The 18,555-nt window shown below is 39.7% G+C and overlaps 1 protein-coding gene across 1 annotated transcript in view; it reads left to right on the forward strand.

Annotated features, from left to right (window-relative positions):
- Window positions 1-18,555, forward strand: part of NEK10 (NIMA related kinase 10) — a 299,100-nt gene that overhangs the window by 134,058 nt on the left and 146,487 nt on the right. The window contains exons 23-24 of the mRNA XM_007456721.1: window positions 11,763-11,892; window positions 12,436-12,506. Of these exons, the coding sequence (XP_007456783.1) occupies window positions 11,763-11,892; window positions 12,436-12,506 (201 nt within the window). The remainder of the gene's footprint in view (window positions 1-11,762; window positions 11,893-12,435; window positions 12,507-18,555) is intronic.

Here is an 18,555-nt window from a genome sequence, read left to right on the forward strand (position 1 = left end):
GCAGCATAGAATGCCGAGAGACAAGATGTCATCAGAGGGAGACAAAGAAGCTGAGGGAGAGGAACCTGAGACTTTGGGAGCCATTTTATCTTTTTATCATTTGTTTGCCTTAGTTAATCTTAAAATCTTATTTTACCAAGAGGCAATTTGAGACTCTTGATAACATTGGGAAGCCTCAAAATACCAGTTAAAATCAGTATTCCACTTAGTTCTGGAAATTTTTGAGCTACTGTTGTCCAATCTGGATTTAAGGAAATTAGATTTGAGGATTTCAAAAGTTCCCCATAATGGCCATTAATGTTCTAAATTGCCTTTGGTCAGGTCAGTCCATTTAGTTAGAAATGCGCATGAGGAAGGGCCATGGTTTTTAAACATAAAATTGGCCAGAGTGCCTATGGGGGAGACATCTTCAAAATACTTAGATAACTGGAATCCCATTTCTTAGAGGTTTTTCCTCTAGAGTAAAGAACAATTTTCAAACAGCTTAAAGAGTTTACAGCACAAGTAGTATAATTTAAATAGCTTGCAAACTAATCCCACCTGGTCCTAAGGAGGAGACAGCATGGTCCTGGAGGAGCCTGACTGAGGCTTTTATTTTAAGCAGTCTCCACAGACATCCAAAGGAATAGGCTGAAGGCTGAAAAACCCAGCACCATTTCAGAGAAACAACCCCTGTTCCCAAAGGAATAGGTTGAACATCTCGGCCTGTTTCAGTGAAATAGTCTAATCTCAAAATCAGACCCAAGGGCCAAACAAGTACTCACATACAGAACAGGGCCTTGACCAGAAAGATGAAACCTTTAAAGAGATCCTAAATAAAGCCTGGAGAGCTTCAAATGCAAAGAAGGCCTGAGCTTGGATCCAGGAGAAAGATGTACTTTCAACCTCCAAGGTTGGTGAGAAAGGCAGTGAGTGACAGTGGGCTCAATTGAGGGTACCACAGCTGTTTGCTCACCAGCCTCACAGCTGTCAGGTGTCTTCTCTGATCCCTATATGGGCCACCAAAATGTTTACCTGAAACAAAAAGACTTAGTTTTTTTGCCAGCAAAATGGGTTTATTTGGGATCAGCAGAGAATTGCTGTTCGAGGTCTGCAGACATAGCAAGCCACATGCAGGTCTCTACACGAAAAGGGTAGGAGAACACTTCATGGTGTTGCCGACCTCTCAGCTTCTGTGCACCAATGCTGAACAGAAATATGGAGACAGAGATTTTAGAGGATAAGAGAGATGGCTTTATTCCTTTGCCAGGCAAAGGGGAAAACACATCAGGCTAGTGCCTCAAGAACTGTGCCCCCTTCCCTGGGGAATTGGAGAGGATTTTATAGGTGGGGTTCGCAGTCTGGGGTATATGATAAGGATCAAAGTAGTGAAGATCTTGCATTTTTCTTCTTCTTGCATTATTTCAAAACAGTCATAGCTGGCGTCAGGCAGCCCAGTAATTGGGTCCATTTATCTCTGGTTTATCGGCCTGCTGACTTTCTTTCTGAAAAGCTACAGGGGTGATTTGTTACAAGGGAGTGCAGAGAATGTAAACACCAGGAGCAGGATGTAATTTACATAGAGTTAGGGAATGATAGGTTAGCTTTGTGAAGTACAAATCTATTTTACAGACACTACAGATTAGTAACAGTTAAAATAAAACTATGAGTGATTAACTCTTTCAGGCTTGTTCCTTCTCTAGCCTGTTCACTGTTCCCTTTATTTTCCTTGTTCTCAGGAGAGGAAAAAAAAACCTCACCTCTATTTTTATTGCAACAATAGGGAGGAAAAGGAACTCAGGAGACTGCAGGAAACAAAGAGTCCAGGGCTTGTCATTGGCTGAATCCTGGCCAGGAAAGGAGTCTTTCTTCTTCCTGTTGGGCTCTGCTGTCATCAGAGGGTGTGAGAACACCCACTTTGGTCTCCTGACTCTATTTATATTAGGTTTCTGTTTATTAATTTTTACGATTCTCATTGATGAAAATAAAGAAAAAAATTCCATTAAGAACACTCATAATCCTACTAATCCTGAGGTGGGGAACAAACTCACAGAAGACAACTTGGCATCACAATATCAAATCCTTTCTTATGCAAACCATACACACACACACACACACACACACACACAGAGATGTTAAAGAATGCTTTCCTGTACCTTCAGTTTTAATATCTGAATTATATTTTATTGTCTGGATAAATCATAATTTATTCAACCAGCCCTTTTTTTTTTAAGACATTCAAATTCCAGCTTCTCCCTAATTCATATAACACAGGGCATATATAATCGGCTAAAAATTAACTTGAAATAAGATAGCAAAAGAATTTTTAACGGCAAAATAATTATCAATATATGGAAAATCCAATGACTGGGAATATTCATTGGTGATCAATTTCTCATTTTCTAAAGAAATTTTCATTTTCACCAGATTTTTTTCTTGACCACTAAATTAAAAATAGCTAGCTAGAAGTTCCTATGCCTTTATATATATCTGTGTCAGAGTTTGAACTAGGTCAGTCTTAACTTGAATGCTTTTTGTCTAGGTCGTTTCTGACCAAATTGTTGGCTACTGGCAAAGTAGTCACGCGTAAGGCACTTCGCCAATTAACAAGGCCTCTTCTCATATCTGTTCATATACAGTTAACAAAAGATGGGTATGCTCTTGTCATATGAGTAAAATTGTTTCCTTAGTTAATGCTATCACCTACCTAGTGATATATATTTTCAAGTTTTGTACTGTTGACTGAAAAAAATACACAACGTAAAAGCTGAGAATTATGTTTTGCTTGGTGCACAAAACTGAGGACTTCAGCCTGGAAGACAGCCTCTCAGATAGGTCTGAGCGACTGCTCCCAAGAGGTAAGGGAAGAGCCAGGATATATAGGGGTTTTTGCAAAATAGTCGGAACATCAAAGATTACTGTTAATAAAAGGAAACCAGACATCTCAAGTTAAGGAATTTAGTGCTTGTCTAGGTATGGGAAGAACAAGAGTCTGAACTTACTGAAATCATTCCTTTAATATACACCTTAGCTATCTGGGGCCAGTATCCTGTTCTTTCCCAGTCTGGGTCCCCTCAGGGCTCACCCTAGGGGTCAGTGGTAGTGGCAGAGGGCTTAATGGCCTCAGCATCCTTTGTTTGCTGATATGGCAGGCAACATTTTTTATTCACAGTACTAATGAATGAATGGCAAATAATCTGTGTTTTGATGGAATCCAGTGTTTATCACAACCCCCCTCTGCTGCCACATAGATGGGGAATAGCAGAGCAAGCCTGGCGGAGGACGCGGGTAGTTGAAGGGGCATCAGGAGATTAGTGAAATGAGAAATCAGTGTGTGCAGAGGCTTCTGTGGAGAGGGTGTTTGACCGAGTAAGGTTTGGATTAATGGCAAGAGGGAGGAGTTTGAACTTCACCTTTACACTAGAGACTCTGCTCCCTACTTCAGAAGAGAACTTCCACAGGCTTTGCTTCCATGTCCTCCCAGCTGCCTGCCCCATGCCCCTGAATCGCCTGCACTCCTGCAGTCCTAGTGGGGACCATTTTCTCCAGACAAGCCCTCTCAATTCTGCATCATTAATTCCTCTGCCTCCAGTGACTCGTTCCTACCAATTGACTAGCATACTGATATTTTTTTCCCATCTTAAAAAACAAAAACTCATATTTTTCCCTTTCTCTTCCAGCTACTGACCCACTTTTCTCTGTTCTTTCAAAACAAAACTCTCTGAAGAGAGGCATATAGTAGGTGCTCAGTAAATAATTTTTCAGTGAATGAACAAATGAAAACACTTTTAAGGGAGTAAGCCTTTTGTGATAATCCAGATGTAAGCTGATTTAAGCCTGCTGTTAACGAGAATAAAAAAGAAAGGGGATGTGGGGGAAGGAAGTATATTGAAAATCTCCATAACTTCCTCTCAATTTTGTTGTAAACCTAAAAGTGCTCTAAAAAAATAAGTCTTTAAAAAAGAGGAGGTAGTATGTAAACTTCAAAGGAAAAATTAAAAATCTTTGATGACATGTTGTATACAGTTGATTCTTGAACAACACAGGTTTGAACTATGAGAGTTTTTTCAGAGACATGAGTTTTTCACTAGTTTTTTTCACTTCACTACTGGAGTTTTTACTCCAGTACTACACGACATGGTTGGTTGAACCTGAGTGTGCGGAACTGCGGGTACCGAGGACCAGCTATAGATTAAATATGGATTTTCAACAGCATGGAGGGTCGTACTGATCTCGGAGAGACAGCAATGAGCAGTCCTGAAGAGACATCTTAGTTCTCTGCCCAGGAATTGAACCTGGGTAGCCTGGATGAAAACCAAGAATCCTAGCTGCTAGCTCACCAGGGGCTAGTGGCTAGAGGCAAAATTCTCCTGGCTCTTACCCCCATTGAAAGCAAGAATGTTTCAAGGAGGCAAAAACTGTAAAAACAGGTACAAAGTTTATTATTAGAGACACAGCACAAGGTATGCGAGAGCACGCAAAGAAACAGTTTATTTTACTTAAGTCAGAAGCTAGGCAGAAATACATGCCCAGAGAGAAGGGGTGTAGGAGTCCTCTCTAATGAGGAGGAGCACAGTAAAGAGGTGATTTAAATCCTGTATATAGGACAGTCCTTCTGGGTCTTTGTTTACCTTTGGCTAATTATCTTGTTTCTTTTTCCACCCTCCCCAAGATGCACGTGCAACTTTTTGTTGAGATGGATCCCACCACAGAGGCCTGTGGGTGTAAGTCCACACTTATTATGGGGTGGCACCCCCTCCCTTTTTGACCCCCAAGGAGCCTTCCTTTGCATGTGCAGACAGGAAGTTTTCCTTGACCTCAGGAGTGGTCATCTTATCTCTTTACTTCAGCAGAGCTCAGCTTCTACCACTAGCTTTGTCCTTGGAGTGTCTGGGTGAGAACAAAGCTTCAGTTTTACTCCACTTGACAGACACCAGTTGTCTGGCCCAGGGGACCATCAGTCTCCTACCTCAGTACCCCTAAACCCTGCATTGTTCAAGGGTCAACTGTATATGTAACATAGGAGAAGAAATAGCCTGTAATTTTAGCATTCTATGTTTGATAATAAGATTAATTGGTGGCACAATGGATGGATATACTTGATAGAAGTGATTTGTTTTCTTGCTTCAAATATTTTCATTTTCAATTTTTATCATATACCTTTTCTTCTAAGAATAAAAACCCTATCATCTTAATATTACAGATACTTGTTGACCAGGTAATCTTTTATTTCTCATTAGACTTCTCTTGGTTTTGGCAATTTCTCAGATTTTTCTTGTTTTTAATGACCTTGGAAGTTTTGGGAATTATTGGTTAAGAATTTCATAGAATTTCCTCAATTGGGATTTGTCTGATATTTTTCTAATAATTAGACTGGAATATGTTTGGGGAGGAAGATCACAGGTGTAAACTGCCATTCTCTTTTCATGGGTACATACTATCAATATGACTTAACACTGTTGATGTTAATCTTGATCAGCTGGCTGGAGATAGTGTTTATCAGGTCTCTCTACTGTAAAGTTACTCTTTTTTTTCTTTCTATAAGGTACTTTTTGAAAGAAAGTCACTACATGCACCCCAAACTTAAGGAGTAGGGAGTTATGCTTCATCTCCTTAATGTGGAGTCTCCACATAAATTATTTGTCATTTTTCAAGAGATTTGTCTATTGCCTCCTGTTTATTTATTTGGTTTTTAAAAATTTATATCAGTATGGACTCACGGATAATTATTTTATACCCTGGGTTATAATCTGATAAAACTTTCAGTGAGCTGAATTGTGTCCCCCTCCCAAATTCATACGTTAACACCCCAAACCCCAATGTGATGTTATTTGGAGATTGTTGCCTTTGGTGAATAGATTTAGATGATGTCACGAAGGTGGGGGCCTCATGATGGGATTAGTGGTCTTATAAGAAGAGACATCAGAAACTCGGCTCAATCTCTCTCTCTCTCTTTCTCTGCCATGTGAGGACACAGCAACCACCTGTAGGCCAGGAAGAAGGCCCTCATTGGGGAACAGAATTAGCCAGCACCTTGCTCTTGGATTTCCCAGATTCCTGAATTGTGAGAAATAAATTCCTGTTTATTTCTGTTTAAGCCACCCCGTTATTGGTATTTTATTATGGCAGCCCAAGCTGACTAATACGATACTTTATTTTGTTGTTCAAACTTTTCTACATTTGGCCATTGGGAGCTGGTTGACTTGTCTTCCATATCCCTCTGGCATACCCCCATCATTGTGCTTTTTTTTTCTTTAGACTAACTTTCTGGAACTATAAGATGCTCCAGGTTCATTTAGTATATTTCTTGCCCCAGTCCTATTATCAGTCATTTCTCCAATGGTCCTGATTCTTTTCATTGGAGAATGGTGTTAAAAACCAAGATCCCTGGCTTCCCTGGTGGCGCAGTGGTTGAGAGTCTGCCTGCCGATGCAGGGGACGCGGGTTCGTGCCCCGGTCCGGGAAGATCCCACATGCCATGGAGCAGCTAGGCCCATGAGCCATGGCCACTGAGCCTGCGCGTCCAGAGCCTGTGCTCCACAACAGGAGAGGCCACAACAGTGAGAGGCCCGCGTACCGCAAAACAAAAACAAAAACAGAAACAAAAACCAAGATCTGGTGCTAAGTGTGCTCATTGCTACTAGGAAGTCATCAATTCTAGGCCTTTTCATCTGACAGAACAAGGATATATATGTGCATAGTAACCTGTGTATATTCACATAACTATAAATATTTTCATATGTAACCATCTATATTAATATTAAGCTAAACATGGGTTTATACTGGTGTCTCCAACTCTAATCTGTTACCTCCTTGTAGAGTACCCCTACTCCTTTCCTTGCTTATCTGTAACCTTTCTTCCACTCCAATAGTGAGAAACCTGGCTTCTGCCATCTGCCACTTATTTACTTAATTGTTGAATTCTGGTATACATGTATAGCAGTATCAAAATTGTTAATCTTTACCCCTATGGGAAACAACTTTATTAACTAGAGTATAGTCCTCATCTTTTGCCTGTCATCTTACTGCCTCTAAAATATGGAATGCATCACAGATTTGCATGTCATCCTTGTGCCGAAGTCATGCTAATTTTCATGTGTCATTCTAATTTTAGTATATGTGCTGACAAAATGAGCACAATAATCAAACTTTTAACAAAGATGACAACATGACCACTATAGGAAAGAAGAATATACTGTCTGCACTCAGAACCTTTTAACATATCATTTCATTTACTTTGTAAATGTACTTTGTTGCATTTAAAGGAAAGAAGTCCCCCCTCCCAACTTACATAAATCATCACAGTATTGAATTATTTGTGAAATAGCAAAATGTTCATATTTTAAACTGTTTTGAAAAACATCTAGTTTCAATACTTTCCTTGTTTACCTCAATAATGAGTAAATAAAAATCTTTGGCAATTAGCAAACTAATTGTTCACATCAGTGAGGGACTACTAATGGAATTTAAAAATCTAAACAGTTTGTCTTTTTAAAAAATTATATTAAGCATCCTTCCTTCCTCATCTTTTTTCCACATTGTTTTCATTATCAGTTTGTAAATTTATGCCTTTTTAAAACAGAGGTAGTATTTAGATAAACTTTCCTCCAGCTCCCTCTCAAAGGCTGCTGATTATAAGCTATGTTGACTTATTTATTAAAATATAGTAATAAGTAAAGAATGTCCTTGCCATCTACCTAACTATACTATCCCTGGCTTCACTTAAAATTTTTTCCAGCTTTATTGAGGTATTATTGGTAATTAAAAATTGTATATGTTTGAGGTTTACAATGTGATGTTTTGCTATTTGTATACATTGTGAAATGATTATGCAACCAAGCTAATTAATATATCTATTACTTCAAAAGATTCAATTATCACATTACTTGTGATGTACTTTCTTAGCAAATTTCAAGTATACAATACATTATTATTAAATATAGTCACCATGTACGTTAGGTCAGCAATAATAAAAATGATAATATTTTAATTGAAGTACAACTTATAATGGCTGTAATTTTTTACACATTTAATTTAATTGTACATGTTTAATCTTTACCAGAAAAGCCCTTATTTTTATTAAATATCATATAAATTATGCTTTACTTTACCATTAAAAGATTTTAGATGACCAAATCACATAGGAATATCCAGTTTTTAAAATACAGAGTAATATTTTTGATTGGGAAAGAGAAAACCCATTTTATTTTATTTTATTTATTTTTTGTGGTACGCGGGCCTCTCACTGTTGTGGCCCCTCCCGTTGCGGAGCACAGGCTCCAGACACACAGGCTCAGTGGCCATGGCTCACGGGCCTAGCCGCTCCGCGGCATGTGGGATCTTTCCGGACCGGGGCACGAACCTGTGTCCCCTGCATCGGCAGGCGGACTCTCAACCACTGCGCCACCAGGGAAGCCCGAGATAACCCATTTTTAAGTGTGTGTGTGTGTGTGTGTGTGTGTGTGTGTGTGTGTGTGTATGTACTATTTAACTTCTTTCTCTTAAGTGAGCATTGCTAGCTGTAACTCTGTATTTCTTTAAGTGTGGTTGGGCTCACCTTAAGTGGAGAAATTGGAAATTATTACAAGACAGTGAATTATTTTACAATGGTTTTCTAAACAATAATCACCAAAATAAGTAGTGGTTGAGTCATTACTTTAGCCATATTTCCCAAAGGCTGGGTTCTTTTTAAAGATGAAAAACACATGGATAGTTTTTTTTCATAGAACCTGCTGCCATAAAAAAATACCACAGCCTGGGTAGCTTAAACAACAGAAATTTATTTGAAGGCTGAAATCCAAGATCAAGGTGTTGGCAGGTTTGGTTTCCTCTGAGGCCTCTCCTTGGCTCGCAAATGCCAGCCCCGCCTTCTTCCTGCCTCTTCCCGTGGTTGTTCCTCGCACACTCCTGGTGTCTCTTCCTCTTCTAATCCAGTAATACTGGATTAGGGCCACCCCAATGGCAGCTCTGATCAGCTCATGCAGGCCTTATCTGTATATAGGGTTACATTCTGAGGTACTGGGGGTTGGGACTCAACACATGAATTTTGGGGGGACACACATAACATAACAGAACATTTTGTGTGGCTTTTGGAAATCAGACTGTCTTGTGTTTGCCATTGCTTTTAATTGTAATTATGAAACTCTTTTATCTTAGAGAATATTTGAAGTTGGACCCCAGAAGCAAAGTGATAGTTGGCAACTGTGTTGCCTTTTATTGCCCTTTCTTGTTCTCTTCCAGAGAAGTGATTCTCTGTCTTTTTCAGGGAGGCATGGACAGCTTTGAGAATCTGATGAAAGCTGTCATGTCAGTTAACTTTGATTAAGGACCTCAAAACTTAGTGGTTACAATAACCTTTTTATTCTTCTTCTCAATATACTGTGCGCTGGCAAATTGTGGGCTGGTTTGAGCTGGGATTGCTTATCTGTGTTGTCTGGGCTCACCTGTGCATTGTGGTCACCTGGTTTTCAAAGGCTTCACTGATGGATTTGGTGGTAGAGTGGCTGTGGGTAGGGGTGCTGGAGGTAACTGAGCCATGTGATGCTCATCATCCAGCAGGCATGCCTGGGCTCAGTCACCTGCTTGTGATTGTAGGGTTTTCAAGAGCAGGAAGAGAGAGCAAGCCACAAAGAGTAAGTGCTTTTCCATTCTCTCCTTTCATCACTTTCCCTCATGTCTTCTTGGCCAAAGCAAGTTATACAGTTAAGCCCAGATTCAAGGGGTACAAAATAGAGTTCATCTTTTATTGGGAGGAGCGGCACAGCCATATTGCAAAGGGGCATGCCTGTGGGGATGAAAGGAGTCTGTGGTCTCTAGTGAGATGAAGGAAGAGATGGAATGATGAGAAAAATAAACTAAGTAAATTCTACTCTTACAAGAGTTTTCCTCTACACTGAGTAGTTATCTTCTGAGGAAAACTGAAGGCTGTCCTCCAGAGAAGTACAGACACTGGCTGTTGAAAGTGAAAGCACACAGGAAACAGGAAATGGAAAAGAGATCTGAGGGGGTGATGGGTGGAGCACTCACAGCACCTGCTTCATGAGCTTTTGGAAATATGAAACAAATCTTCTGAGTTCTCAGTAGATTAAAACATGAGCCATTTGTGTGGAGCCAAGGACATTTTTTTGTTGAAGACATTTTTTTCCTTTTATGGCATTTTTTATTTTTTATTTATTTATTTATTTTTTTTAGCGTTACGTGGGCCTCTCACTGTTGTGGCCTCTCCTGTTGTGGAGCACAGGCTCCGGACGCGCAGGCTCAGCGGCCATGGCTCACGGGCCCAGCCGCTCCACGGCATGTGGGATCTTCCCGGAACGGGGCACGAACTCGTGTCCCCTGCGTCGGCAGGCGGACTTTCAACCACTGCGCCACCAGGGAAGCCCATGGCATTTTTTAATGTGAGCAGTTGATCGAGTGACAACAGGGGACACTTTTATACACTTAGGACCAGTAGAGCCCTGGAAATCACCCCGGATTCCCCCATTGCCATATTATTGAACTCAAAGACAGTACCTATGGAAATGCTTAACTGAGAGATCTTGAAATCACGCTTCCTCTGTAAATACATAATGTAAATCTTAAACCAGGAATCATTCTCCATAATCTCACAAGAATTGCAATTCCTTGGTTATTCTTAACAGCCAGTACTTGCTCTGTACTGATACCAATTTATGAGTTTCTTTATATCTTAATCCACTGCCCAAGTTAACCATTAATTCCTACTCCATTAATTTAGAGGGTTGAGCACAGTCCTAAGTACATACTTTAGAACTGAATCATCAAACTACTTAATTTAGGGTGTGTGTGTGTGCTGAGTGCTTTTAACACTTTGCTGAGTTTCAGTCTACAAATATGAGAGAGGAAACTTCTATCAGTTCAAAATATCCAGGGGAACTACCCACCCCTCCACATTAAAAAAAATGTCAAGCCCATAAACCCTCACAGCTTAACTTCATTTAAAGGCTGACAGCATCCTTATTCAGACTAGATACGAAATTTCAGAAGAGATGAACATGATGGAAGTTGTCATTTTCTGCAACACATTTAAATATGGTTTTGCTTCCTACTTTATAAGCTAGCATTGAATAGCAAAGAGATGGTGCTATGTCAGTCAATTTTGCTTATAATAATGCTGCATAACAAATCACCATGAAATCTCAGTGGCATTCAACAATAAGCATTTATTGTCAGACTCACAGGTCTGTGGGTCTTCTGGGCTGGGTCTCCTTCAGGCTGCAGGTTTATGTGTGCAGATCTGCTCCATGTGTCTTGTGCTGGGCCTAGGCTGGGCTATCCTAGCTAGCTGGGATACAATGTTCTTTTGGACAGAAGCTCCTGTAGGGACAAATGGAAGCACTCAACACCTGTTAAGACTGAGGCCCTGATCTGTTGCACTGCCACTTCCACGTTCCACTGGCCAACACAACAAAAGCAAAGGCAGGAGTGAGTAGCAAACTCTGCCCACCAAGAGGAAGGAGTGGGATATTCAAAATCTCCAGAATAGGGAGAACTGGGGCCAATCATTCCGTTTACCACGGAGGGGTAGTTGTTTCTGGAAGTAAAAGGCCATTTAATAGGAGTTGTTTATTGACATTTATTGCTTAAATTAGAATTGCTTGGTTGTGCTGAGAGAATTCAAAGATACATTTTAATATGTTTACTTGAAATGATGATCGAGTTTCCATTTTTTTCTTATATCTCCAACTATAGCTTGAAAATTTAACTTTTTTCTGTACGGACTTCTCCCTTTTTCATTGTGCATTAACATCCTTATTTTAATTCAGCCCTGAGGTGCTGAAGAGTGAGCCGTATGGGGAGAAGGCTGATGTCTGGGCAGCAGGCTGCATCCTTTATCAGATGGCGACTCTGAATCCTCCCTTCTACAGCACAAACATGCTCTCCCTGGCCACAAAAGTAAGCAACCTTGGAAGACAAAAGGGTCTCATGTTGCCAAAAACACCATTCCTTTTCTTCTTAAGTAGAACCTTTGTGATTTTAATAAAACTGTCACTTAAAAGCAGTCATTGTTTTCTTAACCACATGATCCAGTTTATTTTTCCTCCTTTCTTCTAAATCTACATCATGTGCTATGGGCACATTTCCCCTTATAATTGTCTTCAGTTTATCATAGAAAATTATAAAAATAAATATATCAAACTGCTTTTATTCTTAATTGTGGTTTGAACTGCCCTCAGTCTATCATATTGTATTATCCTACACATCATTTATTATGAATCTGAGGTTAACTTTAACTCAGCTTGAAGAATACAATTCTATGCTCAAGAACAGTTTAATTAATGCTAATTTTTAATTTGCTGGGATATTTTTGTTTCTGATGAAAATATGTGCATGAAATTATGATGCTTGTTAAGTAACTCTTGTGTCGTGGCCAAGTATCACCACTCAAAGGCACCTGTGCTCCTTTACTTCCATCATTCTAGTCTGTTTGTTTTGCAGATAGTGGAGGCGATATATGAACCAGTGCCAGAAGGCATCTATTCTGAAAAGGTGACCACTATCATCAGCAGGTAATTAGTCTCATAACTTCAAACCTATAGGGATTATCAAGAAATACCTCATATCTATGCAATTTCACTATGTGAATATTAAGAGGAAGAGGAAGGGCTCCCAAATAATCCAAAGCTAGAAAAATGTTTGTGTATCACCAGTCATAGGGACCATTTGGAAGCCAACCAAGTGTCCAAGAGGAAGTAGTACATTCACTTGAAATATTATGCAACCATTAGATTGATTATTCAGAAAGCTTTATATCAACCTGTAAAATAAGTATGATCTGCTAAATAGACATTTCTCCAAAGAAGGTATACAGATGGTCAAGAGGCACATGAAAAGATGTTCAACATCACTAATTATTAGAGAAATGCAAATCAAAACTATGAGGTAATCACCTTACACCGGTTAGAATGGCCATCATCAAAAAAATCTACAAACCATAAATGCTGGAACGGGTGTGGAGAAAAGGAAACCTCATACACTGTTGGTGGGAATGTAAATTGATACAGCCACTATGGAGAACAGTATGGAAGTTCCTTAAAAAACTAAAAATAGAACTACCATATGATCCAGCAATCCCACTCTTGGGAATATATCCAGAGAAAACCATAATTTGAAAGGGTACCTGCACCCCAATATTCATTGCAGCACTATTTACAATAGCCAGGACATGGAAGCAACCTAAATGTCCACTGACAGAGGAATGGATAAAGATGTGGTACATATATACCATGGAATATTACTCAGCCATAAAAAAGAAGGAAATAATGCCATTTGCAGCAACATGGATGGACCTAGAGATTGTCATAATGAGTGAAGTAAGTCAGACAGAGAAAGACAAATATGTGCTTATATGTGCAATCTAAAAAAAATGGTACACATGAACCTGTTTACAAAACAGAAATTGAGTCACAGATGTAGAAAACAAACTTATGGTTACCAAGGGGGAAAGGGAGGGGCGATAACTTGGGAGATTGGGATTGACATATACACACTACTATATATAAAAGATAATAAATAAAAACCTATTGTATAGCATAGGGAACTCTATTCAGTGCTCTGTAATGACCTATATGGGAATGAAGTCTGGAGGAAAATGGATATAGGTACATGTATGGTTGATTCACTTTGCTGCATAGCAGAAACTAATGCAACATTGTAAATCAACTATATGCCAATAAAAAATTAATTAAAAATTTTTTTAATTAAAAAATAAAAACAAAAAAACCAAGTATGATCTGAAACTAAGTAAAACAAAGTGTACAGGTAATTATAACTATGAAAAAAACATAAAATGTGCATGAATATGGAAAAGACTAGACAAGAACGTATGAAACTGAAAAAGGCCATGTTAGATGATAAAATTGCAAGCATTTTTTCCTTTTTATTTTTAAGAAATATTTTAATTTTTCAAAGAAAGAAAGAAGTGCTCCATATATCCATATAGTAGGAGTTTAATGAAAGTCCTTATCCCTATAGAGTCTCAAAGTTCTGCCCCCACAGGGCTTGTCCCAGCTCATCCCTAACCCTTCCCCTCCCACTTTCCCTCTGCTCCCTCCACTCTAACCACAGGGAGTTCCTCGCTACTGCTCTTCCCTTTTCCTGGCACTCTCTTCCCTCTGATACACACAGTGGCACAGGCCCTTACTTCCTCTGGTTTCTGAGGAAACTGGGCCTCTGAAAAGTCAGGGCACCTGCCCTGATGCCCCCACAACCTCTCCAGACTCTCTTGTCCCCTTGACCGGTTTACAAAGTTCACAGCACCCACCACCCCTAACACATTATACATGTGCATGCAGACTTGTTCTTTTATTGTCTCTCTTCCCCACCAGAATGAAAACTCCACAAGAATGGGGACTTTTTCAGTTTAGTTTATAGCTATTCAGTGCCCAGAGCAATGCCTAATACAAAGTAGACCCTTAACAATTTACTGGTTGTATGAATAAATGACTCATTTACCTGGCTGATCGTTATTTCTGGACCATTTTACGACCTTAAATTGGCCCAAGATTACTACTCTGCCCCATCAAGCTGAGTCAAATCCTTATTGTGATAATAGAAATCCTAGGGTCACCCCAGATGGAAACTTTATCTATCCCCTTGCCCAGTTCCTTTAAATCTCAATTCTGTATCTATCCTAGCTCTTGGCACCACCTCTGATGCAATGTAATAAATGTATTTTCATGGCTATGCCCCTTTCCCTTTTATTTTCTCCTTCCAACCCATTGTTTAGCATTAATAGATACTCCTCACGTTTGTAGGATTATATCTTGAATCTTTCCTTGCTCAGCACAATGCTGCCCTACAATATTAAGTACCTCAGGCCCAGCTGGGGCTGAATTTCACTAACTGTGGACTCTGAGCAGACAATTTGACTATTCTTTCAGCAGCTCTGTTTCCTCATCTGGTAAAATGGGGATCGTAATAGTACCAACCTCATCAAGCTGATGTGATGATTATACCATGCAAATCACTTAGCATAGAGCTTTGGCAAATGGTAAATCTTGAGCAATGTTGGCAGTTATTATTATAAATATTGTGGGAAATGAGCTGAAACCCCTTTCTAAATCATCTAAATTCCGCATTACACTAGATCCACCCTACTGCTAATGAATCCATACAAATATATTTAAACTGCTCATATCCTATTTTCTGCTATTTGTTTTCTGGAAAGTGCCTTAAAAATTCAAGAAGTCTCCAGAGAGGTCAAGACAAGAACACCAGAGTTACTCATTTAATTTCTCCTTTTCTTAGGTATTTGAGTGCCACGAAAAATAGGAGAGGGTAGTGCAGAGAAAAAGTACAGAGACATTATTCTGATTTTGTGGCGTTGGGCAAACAGGACCATAATTTGCTTATGACAGGCTTCCTGGCTATTGGTGTCCACGCCTCTTGGAGCTAGGAGGTTAGTGGAAAAGTCAAATATCAGCATTATCATGAAAAGGTTAAGAACATCAGTAGGTTCTAGAATTGAGTGGATTCTAATCCCCACTCTTCCACTCACCTTAACCTTCCCAAGCCCCACTTTCCTCATCTGTGATATATAGGTAGCAATAGTAACTGCTCATGGGCTTGCTTTGAAGCCTAAATAAGATCATGCTTGTGATGATCTTAGCACAGTTCCCAGCATGTAGCCAGCCCTCAATTAATTTAGGTATTGTTATTAATAATAATATTATTTATGGAATGAAGTATATAAAAATTATGATAAATTTGATGAAGGATGGTAAAAGGGGCAATGAGAGATTACAGAAGGACTTGGTCTAGTTTGGGGATTTGGGAAAGATTTTCTCTGAAGAAAGGACATGTAATCTGAGACCTGAACTTCACTACTTCTCAAATAGTAAACAGAGTGGAAAAAGCATTTCATAGACCCACATCTCTGAAGGCTTTCCTGAGCAAAAGAGCTTGTTAATTTGAAGAACTGAAAAAAGTTGGAGATGCAGCATGTCAAGTAAGGGAGAGAATAGCCAGCAAATGGACCTGGGAGGCTGACAGGACCCAGGTTGACAGGTTCTACAGGCCACATTGAGGGTTTTGAATTTTTATCTCCAGTATTGAGGAGAGGACTGAAGGGTTATTGACAGATTGAGACATAGTGAAAATTTCTTTAGCAGAGATCATTCTGGCTGATCTCCAGGGAATAGACTCAAGGGAATGAGAGTGGGAAGGAGAACCAGGTTCAGCTGTCCACTGAGAGATGATGGCGGCTTTGACTAGAGTGGTGGTGTTGATGGAAAGAAGTGGGTTGTTCCCACTGTGGGCTGGAATTTGAGTCAGCAAGTTTTGGAGCACAATCGTAAGATGTTTAAAAAAATACTTCAGTTAACTTGGAAAATGGAATGGCATCAAGAATATGAAAACAATTGGATTTATTATGTGGAACCTCAGCAAATGGAGCCAAGACCATGGAATGGAAGTTCTGGGGGGGCCAAGGTGAGCTCGCCATTAGGAAGTGTGTGTCAGAATTAGAGATATCCACAGTGGAGCAGGCTGCTGATGGATGGTGAGTTCCCTGTCACCAGAGTGTTTAAGAGGATGAATGAACACTATTAGGGGACTCCAGATTAAATGTACACTTTTAATTCAAAATACTAAGGTGCCATAATTAGTAGGAAATGACAACTTAATTTTAAAGCTGACTACAAATTAAGATTGCAGTGTGCAGCCTATAACAGATGTAGTTTTCATTTAAAGTTATGCAAGACAGTGGGTTCACATTGTGAAGTTTTATCTTTAGAAAATTTGACATAAAACCAAAATCAGTTGTGAGTTGCATGCAATTACATACTTGAATTGCTTTGGATTTTCAGTCTTTAAAAATTAAGTTTCAGGGACTTCCCTGGTGGTGCAGTGGTTGAGAATCTGCCTGCCAATGCAGGGGACACAGGTTCAAGACCTGGTCTGGGAAGATCCCACATGCCTCGGAGCAACTAAGCCACAATTATTGAGCCTGCGCTCTAGAGCCTGCAAGCCACAACTACTGAGCCCTCGTGCCACAACTACTGAAGCCCACATGCCTAGAGCCTGAGCTCTGCAACAAGAGAAGCCAATGCAATGAGAAGCCTGCGCACCGCAATGAAGGGTAGCCTCTGCTCGCCGCAACTAGAGAAAGCCCGCGTGAAGCAATGAAGACCCAACAACGAAGACCCAATGCAGCCAAAAATAAATAAAGAAATAAACAATTTTAAAAATTAAGTTTCAAAAGAACTAGGGAACAAATACAATTTCCTGTTTTCTTACCTTAGCAGACTTTTAAATTGGGAGAATAACTTAGTAACCCTGAAGAGTTTGAGGCAGAAAATAAATATATTTGACTGCTCTGCTCAGTACCAGCATTACTATTTTTACCTTCCAGTACACTGTTAAGAGAATGTTATCTATTTACTTTCTAAAGTAAGAACTTGCTTTAAAGTAAAGGAAGAACATTTCCTTTTATGCACACAATATTCCCATTGCCTAAGTTTTCTCTGTCTGTGCTTGACTGCATAAACTGTCTGGCACTTTGTTTCAGAGGCAGTCATAAGGACTAAAGAAGTTAGTTTTGGATAGTTCTAAGGACAAGTGGATCTTTACATTTTCCACCCTATCTTCAACTCTTTGTTTCTTTTTTTTTTTTTTTTAAGATTTAATTTTATTTAATTTTGGCTGTGTTGGGTCTTCATTGCTGCGCGGGCTTTCTCTAGTTGTGATGAGCAGGTAGGGCTATTCTTCTTTGCGGTGCATGAGCTTCTCCTTGTGGTGGCTTCTCTTGCTGTGGAGCATGGGCCTTAGGCACACAGGCTCAGTAGTTGTGGCACATGGTTTTAGTTGCTCCGCAACATGTGGGATATTCCAGGACCAGGGATCAAACCTGTGTCCCATGCATTGGCAGTCGGATTCTTAACCACTGCACCACTGGGGAAGTCCCACCTCTTTGTTTCTTAAAACATGAAATGAAGACAGTTGAACATTGTATCCCTTTACTTCCTTCATCTGGTTTCTCAGAGTAGAGTGGGGACGAAGTGGGTAGCATGAGTGGAATATCCCAGATTTTTTCTAAAACGTGATTTTATGCTTATTTGATTAGAGAAGCATTAAAGCATTCAGTTGCTCTTAAGAATTTCTCTGAAATATCCAAGCAGGGAGGCATTTCACAGCAATGAGAATAAACTGGAACTTCTGGTAGGAGATATTCCTAAGATTCCAAAAGTCTATACCAAAATATTTTAGGTTATAGACAGGTAAATTCTTAGATGTTAGGCTTAGTTCATTTGTTCATTCATTTGTTCATTCATTCATTTGCTGAGTACCCATCAGGACCCAGATTCCATTTTACATGCAGAGGAGATCATGGTGAAGGAGACACAGGTCCCTCCTCTCAACAAGTTTGCAGTTTCCAGTGGTGAAACAGACCATTATGATACAATGTTTACAGTAGTTTTACGTATTGAAATACAGACAGTGCAATGAGAACATGTAAAAGGGGGACAGTGAGTCTGTCTAAGGGTGGTCCAAGAAGTCTTCCTAATGGAGACTTGGAAAAGAGTGGTAAGCACATAAGGGATGTGGTTTGGGAAAGAG

This window comes from Lipotes vexillifer, unplaced genomic scaffold, assembly GCF_000442215.2.
Source record: "Lipotes vexillifer unplaced genomic scaffold, Lipotes_vexillifer_v1.1 scaffold612, whole genome shotgun sequence".
NCBI lineage: Eukaryota > Metazoa > Chordata > Mammalia > Artiodactyla > Lipotidae > Lipotes > Lipotes vexillifer.